The sequence below is a fragment of the Pangasianodon hypophthalmus genome, chromosome 25 (assembly GCF_027358585.1).
Source record: "Pangasianodon hypophthalmus isolate fPanHyp1 chromosome 25, fPanHyp1.pri, whole genome shotgun sequence".
NCBI lineage: Eukaryota > Metazoa > Chordata > Actinopteri > Siluriformes > Pangasiidae > Pangasianodon > Pangasianodon hypophthalmus.
The window spans coordinates 16,457,926-16,468,720 of NC_069734.1; the positions used below are offsets into that span (position 1 = coordinate 16,457,926).

The 10,795-nt window shown below is 39.4% G+C and overlaps 1 protein-coding gene and 1 long non-coding RNA gene across 2 annotated transcripts in view; one reads left to right on the plus strand and one right to left on the minus strand.

The window, feature by feature from the left end:
• LOC128317452 (uncharacterized) overlaps positions 1 to 10,795 on the plus strand; it is a 53,435-nt gene that overhangs the window by 12,540 nt on the left and 30,100 nt on the right. The gene's annotated exons all lie outside the window — the stretch shown is intronic.
• Positions 4,382 to 7,492, minus strand: LOC113547590 (beta-1,3-galactosyltransferase 5). Its single transcript, XM_026948004.3, has 2 exons — positions 6,653 to 7,492; positions 4,382 to 6,033 (listed from the first exon to the last, which is right to left on the minus strand). Exons 1-2 carry the CDS (start codon positions 6,655 to 6,657, stop codon positions 5,010 to 5,012), a joined length of 1,029 nt encoding a protein of 342 aa, XP_026803805.3. The 5' UTR covers positions 6,658 to 7,492; the 3' UTR covers positions 4,382 to 5,009.

A 10,795-nucleotide genomic window follows, 5' to 3' on the forward strand; every position in this document is an offset into this window, starting at 1 on the left:
CGCAATGTACCTTCAGATCATGCTGAAATGTACTGCAGCGAGATTGTTTTTCATATTCGTGTGGTGAAGCTAGTAGACCAATTAAAAAATATAGCTGCAAGCAGCGATTACGGGGGTCAGGCACTTTCTGTCCCATCCGTTAGCAACGGAGGAAAACCAGAAGCCATTGGGACCATCACCGCTGGCTCCCGGAGAGATGTACTAAAGTTGAAGGCAAAATGTCAAGCCTTCGATAAGGTATTGCTTCACTTCCTGTTTTCAATAGCTCTCTCAAGTTGCAAATTAAGTCAAATGATGTTTCATAACTTTAGGTTATGTTGCTAAATCTACACACTGTCTACTTTATTAGGAATGCCTATACACCTGGACATTCGTGCAGTTATCTACTCATTCAATCATGTGGCAGCAGCACAATGCAGAAAATCATGCAAATACGAGTAAAGAGCTTCAGTCAAACTTCGGAAGGGGGAAAAAGCATGGTTGTAGCATGGTTGTTGGTACCAGATCGGCTGGTTTGAGTGTTTCAGAAACTGTTGATCTTCTGGGATTTTCACACACAACAGTCTCTAGAGACAAAATTATGTGAAAAACAAAAACCTCCTGTGAGCGGAGGGTCTGCAGGCTGATTCACCTTGTTGATGAGAGAGATCGGAGGAGAATGACCAGACTGGTCTGAGCTGACAGGAAGTCTACGGTAACTCGAATAAACACTCTTTACAACCGCGGTGAGCAGAAAAGCATCTCCGAATGCACAAAACATCAGACATTGAGACGTTGTGGATGCGCTACAACAGTAGAGGACCACGTCGGGTTCCACTCTTGTCAGCCCACAACAAGAATCTGACCGTAGGGATTTTTTTTTTCCCCCTAATATTTAACTGCTCAGCTTCTGTGAGACTGTGCCCATAATAGCCTCAGATTCCTGTTCTGGGCTGACAGGAGTGGAAACGGATGTGGTCTTCTGCTCCTGTAGCCCTTTTGCTGTACGTCCACCTCAAGGTTCGATGTTTTGTGCATGCCGAGATGCTTTTCTGCTCACCGCAGTTGTAAAGAGTGATTATTTGAGTTATTATATCCGTCCTGGCAGCTCAAACCTATCTGGCCATTTTCCTCTGATCTCTCTTTTCAATAAAGCGTTTCCATTAACAGAACTGTCACTCACAGGATGTTTTTCGTTCTTCGCATCATTCTGTGTAAAGTCTAGAGACTGTTGTGTGTGAAAATCCCAGGAGATCAGCTGTTTCTGTAATACTCTTATCAGCCCATCTTGTACCAACATCCATGCCACGGTTAAAGTCCCAGAGATCACACTGTTTCTTCATTCTGATGTTTGATATGAACATTACCTGATTCTCTTGACCTGCATTGGCATGATTTTTTGCATTGTTAGCAAACAAATTGCTGAATAGAGAAGTGCATGAATGTGCAGGTTCCTAATAAAGTGGACATGTGACAAGTCAGCGTTGCTGAGATATGCCCTCACTTCCTGTTTGGTGACTTAAACCGCAAATTTGTTTGGAGGTTATGGATGCAACATCACTGATTATAAATCTGAGTAACAGGTTGGAGAAAATTCATAGGAGAAGCAGAAAAAGCAGTTTGTTCAACTTCCTGGCAAGTCACACATTTTTTACATCACGGACTCCTGGCACGTTTCAGGAAGTCAAGAGAAAGGAGAATCATGATTGTATGTTGCGTGGTTCAAAACTTATAAGCAGTTTTACTAATTTGTGAATTATAGAGCTGACTAGAGGGGATTTCAACAAAACTTTTTGGAGTCCCTCAGCATGAGATCCTTGTGTTAGCTGCAAAGTTTGTTCAGAATATGTTACAACGTTGCTGAGACACGCCCTCACTTCCTGTTTGGCGACTTCAGAGTCAAATTTGTTGCGTGAATTTTTAAAAGTAATAATGAATAATGAACACTATAAAACTATCTCTTTAATATTTGTTTAATTAATAATTGAATAAACTGAATACTTGCATAATTAAACAATTAATTTATTTGAATGGTATTAACTAAGTTACTTGCTTGGAAAGGGGGAAAAATGACATAAACGTGTTTTTAAGTATATTCTGATTCAGAGTTAAATGTATTAGCTTAAGATTACAGAAATCTATAGAAGGCTGCAGTATTTGTGTATCAGTGATGTGAATCATACTGGAGGAACCTGTCCTGCAAGCCTGCTATAATAATAATAACTACTAGAGGAACACGCCTTAAATCCCTACAAAGCCTAAACCCTGACAATGAGCTAATAATAAAAGTATGTTACTGTTAGCAAACTAGCTTTGTTGCTAGCCGAGTAGATGTCTTTTAATAAATCTTGTTTCAGGATGCCTAATCTGAAAGCGGCAATTAATTTCTTATGAATGACAGACAAGCTAGTTATTAGTGATTATCAGGAAACCTTGCAAACCCTTCTGGGCAGGGAAGGCCTCAATACCAAGGTATGAAGTGTTCGGCTAGCAACTTGGTAAACCTCGTGTTGGTCAGCTAATGAGGTTATTCCAAAAATAGAGTCAGGTCCAGTGACACAATTTTCGTAACTTTGCCTCTGTACACCACCACAATATATTTGAAATGAAGCAATCAAGATGTGACTGAAGCGTAGACTTTCAGCTTTAATTCAAGGGGTTTAACAAACATATTATATTAATTGTTTAGGAATTACAGCTGTGTAATTTTTACATAGTCGCTCCATTTTCACAGGCTCAAAAGTAATTGGACAGTTGACCGATAAGCATTTTCATGGCAAGACGTGGCCTGTTTCCTCCTTATTTCATGACAAATTAAGGATATAAAAGGTCTGTTGAAGAGAAACCCCTTGACAACATCTGGCCAAGTCAAGAACACCACTGGTAACACTCAAGAACAGGAAGGCCAGATTAGAATTTACTAGGAAACAGCTTAAAACAAAAAAAAAAAAAAAACCTGACCAGTTCTGGAACAAGATTCTTTGGCCAGATGAAACCAAGTTGAACTTGTGCCAGAATGATGAGAAAAGATTATGGAGAAGGAAGGGCTCAAGTTCCAAAGCATATCACTTCATCTGTCAAACATGGTGGAGGCAGTGTTATGGCATGGGCATGTATGGCTGCCAATGGAACTGGGTCACAGGTGTTTATTGATGATGTGGCTGCTGATAGAAGTAGCTGAATGAATTCAGAAGTGTATACTTTCTGCTCAGATTCAGTCAAATGCTGCAAAACTGATAGGACAGCGCTTCACAGTACAGATGGATAAGGACCCAAAAAGTACCATGAAAGCAACCCAAGAGCTAGGGGTAGTAGGCATAAATAAGCAGCAACTGAAGGTGGCTGCAGTAAAGGCCTGGCAAAGCATCTCAAGGGAGGAAACTCAGCATTTGGTGATGAGTTCCAGACTTCAGGCCGTCATTGACTGCACAGGATTTGCTTCCACGTATGAAAAATAATCCTCGTATTTATAATTGTTAGTTTGTCCAAGTACTTTTGAGCCCCTGAAAATGGAGAGACTCTGTAAAAAGTTGGCTGTAATTCCTAAATTAATGTTTTTATTAAACCCCTTGAATTAAAGCTGAAAATCTACACTTCAATCACATCTCGATTGCTTAATTTCTAATCCATTGTGATGGTGTACAGAGGCAAAATGTCGAAAAATGTGTCACTGTCCAAATACTTATGGACCTGACTGTATATAAATATATGCAAACTGTATTCTTGGCTTCTTTTTTTTTTTTTCCTCAAGTTCACTATCAGCAGTTGCTGGATTAGTTCCTGGATTAAACATGAAAAGTCTAATAGCATTTGTGTACAGATGTTTCAGAGATTAGTGACATTTCCAGAGCATTGATGCTAAAATTAACAGTAAAATTCATCCCAATTGTAGTCAAACTGCTCACTAGCTCCTTAGCCAGGACAATTTTTTTGAGAAGCATTGTGCAAAAAGACGTTCCATATTAGTGTTTTTAATGAAAAGGACCAGAAATGGTGCTCGAGACTGCGGAGACTGTGCGAAGCCTTAATTATTTGGTTAGGGAAATTTGAGTGAGCACTAAATGGCCTTGTTAAGATTCATGCTTGGCCTTCAGAGTCAAAACAATGTAGAACGACCAGTTTCTAAGACTTCCATCTGTGCTGTTTGTTCTTAAAGCAAGAGGCCTGATCATAAATATCTTGTAGAATACTGAAAGCAAAGTGCCACAGCCAGAAATAAGTGTTGTTATCTGATTTCTTTTCTACTGTATTCAACTGAATCCACTTGCTCTACTTGTATTGACGTATCAAAGAAGCTTTTTCTTGTAAAAGTAAATTTAAAGTTTTAAGCTATTTAATTTTACAATTAAATTTTTTTACAGAGCTTATTTAACTTTTTCTTTTAAATCAGACGCAGTCACAGTCAGAAGAAGATAACAAACTTTATTTAAATGAAACCTTTTTGAGAATCTGCTGTGAACTGTGACGCAAGCATCAACAGGTTTGCCTGACATTAGGCACATTTGCATCTGTAGAACGTCTGCAGTTTGAAATGTTTGACCGTGTAGAAATACTGTAATTATTTAAAGCATAAGTGTCGTAATTATCTATTCCGAAAAGTCAGTATGACTGACAAGCCGCGGGCCAAATTTCAAAACACAGTCCACAGCACAGTTGAATTCTTAAATCTCTTTGGTCGAAAGGTGTCTACATGTGAAACAAGATGTACACATTACATTAAATTTTTTGTTTTCAGCATTACGATACAACACGTTAAACTAGATGTTCGATGTTTTTCTTGTTTTGTTTTTTTTTCTTTTTTCCCCAAGTGGAGGAACACAACAACAAACAGTTAGCCGACATTAGCTAAGGCGTTTAGCTAGCTAGTTAACCACTGACAACATGATTTTGACGTGAATAGTGTAACAGTTTGTTGTGCAACAATATACGAGTGCTTTTTCACATTTGAAATAGATTTGTTTTGTTAAAGCGTCTTTATAAATTGCGTGACACGATAAAAAGTACATCAGTTTAGCACCAGCAATAAAGTCCTAATCTAAAGGAGTATGACTCGCTTCTTTGCAGGCCGGGCCTGGTTTATGAAGATCTATCCAGAAGGAGATCAGCTGAGCAGGACTGTCCGTAATCACAGCAATGAGGTCAGAGTAGTAGCAGCGGTCGTACACCAGAGGTGGCTTGACTACGAACTGCGCCTTGTTTGGAGGGTTCGTGGGAGTGATACGAAGTTGTTCAAGGCACAAGCCGATATATGCGTCCTCGATGAAAATGGGTTTAATTTTTCTTGACACGTGCAGAATCTTTGCTGGAAGGTCCATGGAAACGATGTAGCACATTCCCAAAGGGTATGGCGGGTACACCGGGTAGGGATACACCTCATGAGGGATGTAAAACTTGCTGGATGGATCTCTGATTACTATATTCCCGTACCACACCAGTCCAGTAATGTAGTTACTATGATGTTGAGTGGGGCGCAGGAGCATTTGCGTCAAGGCGCCAACGTTTATCAACATGTCGGCGTCCACTTTTGCGGCGTAATACGCTTGGGGACAGTGATCTCTCAGCCATTCTAGCATCACCATAGTTTTAATAGTCAGGTTCCTGTAGGAGTCTACGAAGTCGCTCTGAAGCAAATCCCGATGCCGCAGGTTCTCCTGGTGTATGCGGAGCTGTTGCGTTTCGGGGTCGCTCCCACTCGGCAAACCCAGCAGGAACAGAACCAGGACATCTCCGTCCTGGACCAAGCTGTCATTCCCCCATGTCCTTCTTATGGCATTACGTGCTTCCACGTCGCGAGGCGCCACTGGAACAATGATCACTATATACGGGTCGCGGTGCTTGCACACCTCTGGCTGGTTCAGGACGAAGCGGTATTTACGCGGGTAAGCCACGTAGAATGATTCCGGATCCACAGATGGAATATTTTTCTGTCCCTGGAGACGAATGCCAAAGAAGTGGTATATGCAAATGGTCCCGAGCACCAACAGAAATCCGAAACACCAAACGCCGTACTGGAGCCAAACGTGCCTCCGAGACCCTTTCTGCTGCTTTGCCACCCTAGAGAAAGTGAAAAAGTAGGAAAGAAAGAAAAAACAGCATGATCTATACTCCTTTAAATTTTTTGAACCCATCCTTTATACTGTCAAGCAACAAAAGACAAGTTTACTGAACTATTTTCACTTATACTGTGTTAACCATAAATACAGAAGCACGCGTCTGTTTTCTGAAAACATCTCCACCGTTCCTTCGTTCATGCGAATACATTGGTCAGTAGTCCCAAGGTGCACCAGCATGCACAGGGAGTTTAAAGTTGATGTAAAAATATTTTACATGGAGACCAAAGCACTAGCTTTAAATGTAGTAATGGAAACTAATAAGTAAAAGCACAAAGGTATATCTTGTTCATGTCACGTTTTAGAAAAGCATTGGAATGCACCCGATGGGCGCAAAAGTGAGAAATTATCGACCGACTGAACAAACCTGCCTTAGGTTCCACAAGGCAAGAATGGAAATGGCGTACACAAACTGCAAAAGCTTGGCTGTAAAGAAAACCCAGAGACTCTGGGAAAACAGAGGCTCCGTGAACATTTGACCCAAATATGACTTGCATGTTTATAGACGTTCCATATGGTACATGGATCTCCTGTAAGTGCTAACTACACACTGCCTGACTTACCCCATCTTCCTCTGAGTGTACGATGAGTCCCGGTGTCGGGATGCACCTAAAGCCGACGCTATGGTACAATCATGCTTCCAGGTCTGCAGTCATCCGTGCATTCATTTGCTAATAGAACAGGTAGACCCTCATCTTGTCAAGGCATATCCGAACCTGTATCTGGTTATGACGGGACGCTTCCTAGTCACGACGAATTGCAGTTGCTTTGGACAAATGTAAACAAATGAGAGGGCAGACAAGTATTTGCAGGTAGATGGTGCCGAACTAACCCCACCTTGGTCAGCGCATTTTTCTCTGACGCCGTCTCTCCTTTACTCCTCCGGTTGTGTTAAGTTTCTTTCTGTAAAACACGCCCTCTTTTATGATGCAGGTGGGTGAAGTGTGCAGGCTCTCTTTTCTTCCGTGTGTGTGTCTGGGCAGGTATTTGTACCTTTGTGGAGATAAACAAATGCCTATATAAAGGCAGGAAAACAGGACTTGAATACAGAAAAGCTTTTATTTGAAAAACTAAAGACTAAACATTTGTTTTTGGCTACTGAGATTAGATTAGGGTTGAAGGTACGAGTGACCTTAGTTAAAATTACTGTGCTACAAAACAAAGTACAAAACACACTGACTTGAGTAAGAGTAAAAGCACAGAACAAGAAAATTACTCAAATAAGAGTAAATATGTCGTCTTGTGAAAAACGTCTTGAGTAATTAAGGTACAAATCACTATAAAATTAACACAACTAATGGAGGAGTGTGTTTTTGAATTAGCCAGCTCATGTTATTTCATACATGTTCCATAGTTTTCATACTATAAAACATCAAAAACTCTAGCTAGCCAATCTAGCTAACTGGACTAGCTAATGGCTTAATGAACGTGTTTCTACGGGTTGGATGTTGAGCTGTGAAATGACGGTATCTCCATGGGTTTTGACTTGGATTATTTGAATAATTTGTTTTTAAAAAATCCAAAGAACTGTGATTTAATTATACTTAAAAAAAAAAAAAACTTAAGACATATGTCTATTTGCAAAGTGTGATACAGGGGACATCTAAAAAACTTTTTCATACAAATCAGACCAGTAAAATACAAATCCAGCAGAAAAGCCAATTCACTGAAGGGGAAAGGACGTCGAATGTGAGTTGGATGAACATTAGCTAGCTTGCTAGGGTGCGATCTTGGTCTCTTTTTTTTAAATCAGCAGAATGTAATAGTTGTTCTAAAAATGTATCGTTTTGGCCACAATTAAATAGTAAATATTGCTATTATATTTTAATTTAAACTAGTATTTTATGCTAAGCTGCGTGTCCTACGAGCTGAAGAGGTGAAAATAATTGCTAATCGTGATGTCACGTGATCAAGTTTGCTAGTTAAGCTCCGCCCTTGTTGACGGAATGCCCCCCGTCATTCAGGGTCTCAGTAGCTCACCAGAAAGCTAATCAAAGATTTTTCAGTGTACGTTATCTTTCAAATATATTTTCAATTTTTTCTTTTATTTTTTATTATTAAACAAATCAGTTCAAGAGTAATTAAAAATGGTAGCTGGGCATTAGACTATCAATTCCACTGCAGCAATAGAAACACTAGTACAGGTTATTAAGTGAAATAAAGGCACGTTATGGTTTATTATTTCCTTGCGTGCCTTTTGAGCTGTTTGAAAAAGGCCAGCGCTCTCAGGAGACATTATTTGTTTAGGGTCCACTCCCACTAAAGACTTTTTTCCCCACCTCACATTCAAACTCACTTTGTTTTCAAAGGTAAACTTGTGAATGTAAAGAGAAACCCTCAGCAGGATGTAAACACGTAACGTTATCCTGTTATCCCAGCTGTCCTATCCTATTACACTGTCATATCCTGTTCTTTAACATGTTTATCTGATTACTTTGTATGAAACTAGCTTAATTTGGATATGGACAAAACAAACATCATTACCATTAATCATATCTGTGCCTGATCTTTGTGTATGTAGCACCTACAATAAACAGTCATTCTTGCCGTTTCTCTTTAAGGTAATAACAAAGGAAAAAAAAAAACTTTCCTATGATGGAAACTTAGTTACAGCTGTTACAAAGCAATGACACTGGAGACTCCTTCCATAAATGTTACATGTCTCATTACATAACATGTTTTCTAATCTGTTTATTATTAATTTAAGATCAGGAGTGGGACCTGGTCTAAAATATATATATATTGTAAATTGGAATTACGAACTTACACTTGCAGTGTGAACATAGCCTCGTGGTTAAATCATCCATAAAAATTGAAGCAAAGTGATTAAGTAGCTAGAAAGAGAGCAAGCTACATGTAGCAATGGAAAGAAGTAGCTAGATAGAAAGCTAGCTCCATGTAGCAGCGAAAAGATGTATTTTCCAAATAAGCTACGTTTCCAGTAATTAGCTCCTTTTCTTCACCGAGTCGCTGCCTAGCGTGACGAAGCGATCTAGATAAGAAACTGATAAGAAAGCTGTGGCGTGAGCCCTCTCTGTATCTGTTGCTTTTTTGTTTATGATTGTTGTCTCTTTATAGCTCAGTAATGCCAATGCTTCTCACTAAGAGTGGTTTAAAAGCAGAAAAGCAGCAATGAGTTTGACAACATGGCTTCAGTGTTGGTGCTTTTTCTTAGTAGCTTGTAGTCTAGCAGGTTTGTTTGTCAAAGGGAAGTTTGGGTGTAGTGTAGCCATTTTAAACCGTGAGTAGCTTGTATCTTGACAAGTTGTGACACTGGTGATTATCCTTAAATACTTTCCCTGAAGGGCTGCATGTGAAGACTTGTTTCAGTCTGCGGCTGTGAGGGGATTCTCGACTGAGTCATACAACTGTTTCACTCTTTCTACAGCCATACTTTAACTCGATTTAATTCCTCGTTCAAGGATTTGAAAGTAATGAAGGAAATTAGCTCGAAAGCAGATCGAGCAGCAGTGTTCCAACAGCTGATTTCTGGATTTCAGGAGGCTTTTATATTTTTACAGGAGATACACAAAGGAGTGAATTTTCACTTTTTTCCCCCAGCTGTGTCTGATAGCTTGTGTTGGTTCCCTCATTGGCTAGTAAGTACATTTGCTGTACTGTCCATGCGTTAGCTACGAGCTGCTCTTGTTGCTCAGTACAACACTCATTTCTCAGACGAAGCGATGCGGCCAGATGTTCAGACATATACACTGCATATAAGTGCAGTCCTGAGGCTTGCTTTTACACCCATGATTACTCTTGCACCACAGATCCAGAGCTTAGGGCTCCATTTCAAACACGACCTTGGCCACGATATGAGTGCACACAGGAGAATCTGTGATATGTTGTGTTGTGTTTTCATTCAGGCAGCAGACTAAACAACATATCTGGTGACCGTGTCTATTCCGTGTCACTCGCACATGTAGTGTTCAGTGGTTGTAAATGGTCTAGGCGCAATATGGTGAAAGGTTTCTGGTTCTCGGTTTATAATCAGTCTTAAATAATAAACTGTGCCTTATGACTATAGATGGACCCCTTGTGTTGACCCATAGTAGATATATCAGATGACCTCATTTCCTTTATTAACCATTTAAAGTAAAAAAAAAAACATGTTTTCTGTCAACAGCGCAATTAGTGAGGACTGGAAGTAAACAACTGAACTGAGCAGTATGCAGCTTTTTACTTCCATCTTGTGGTCATATTTTGCTGGTACCATTTTTGGTGCCAATGCATTTTCTGTCCAGATCTTTTTTTTTTTTTTTTTAAATTTCATCTTTTTTAAATGTGACTTTGTTAGTTTTATTACTTTATTTGAAGGTTTTTTTTTTATGTAGTTCTGAGGGTTTTTTTTTTTTTTTAGACAAGACCACATGAATTATTGTGGAAAAAAAAAAACAAACATGGGTAAGTTATCATTAATTTTTTAGTACCAAACTCTAAATAACAAGTCATTTTGCGGAAATGACCAATAAACATAACCAAGAGAATCCCAGCAACCATTTCATTTTTCAACACAAATGTTTACATCGTTAAGGGAATGGCCATATGGACTATATATAACGTTATGTTTTAGGAAGTAAAATTTACAGCAGTAGATGATTCAGTGTGGAGATATTTAAAAATACATGAAATTCTACCTGAAGAAATTTATTCATGGTGTAGTTCAGGCTTTTCCCAACCAGTGGTTTGCGAAACCGCTAGGAGTT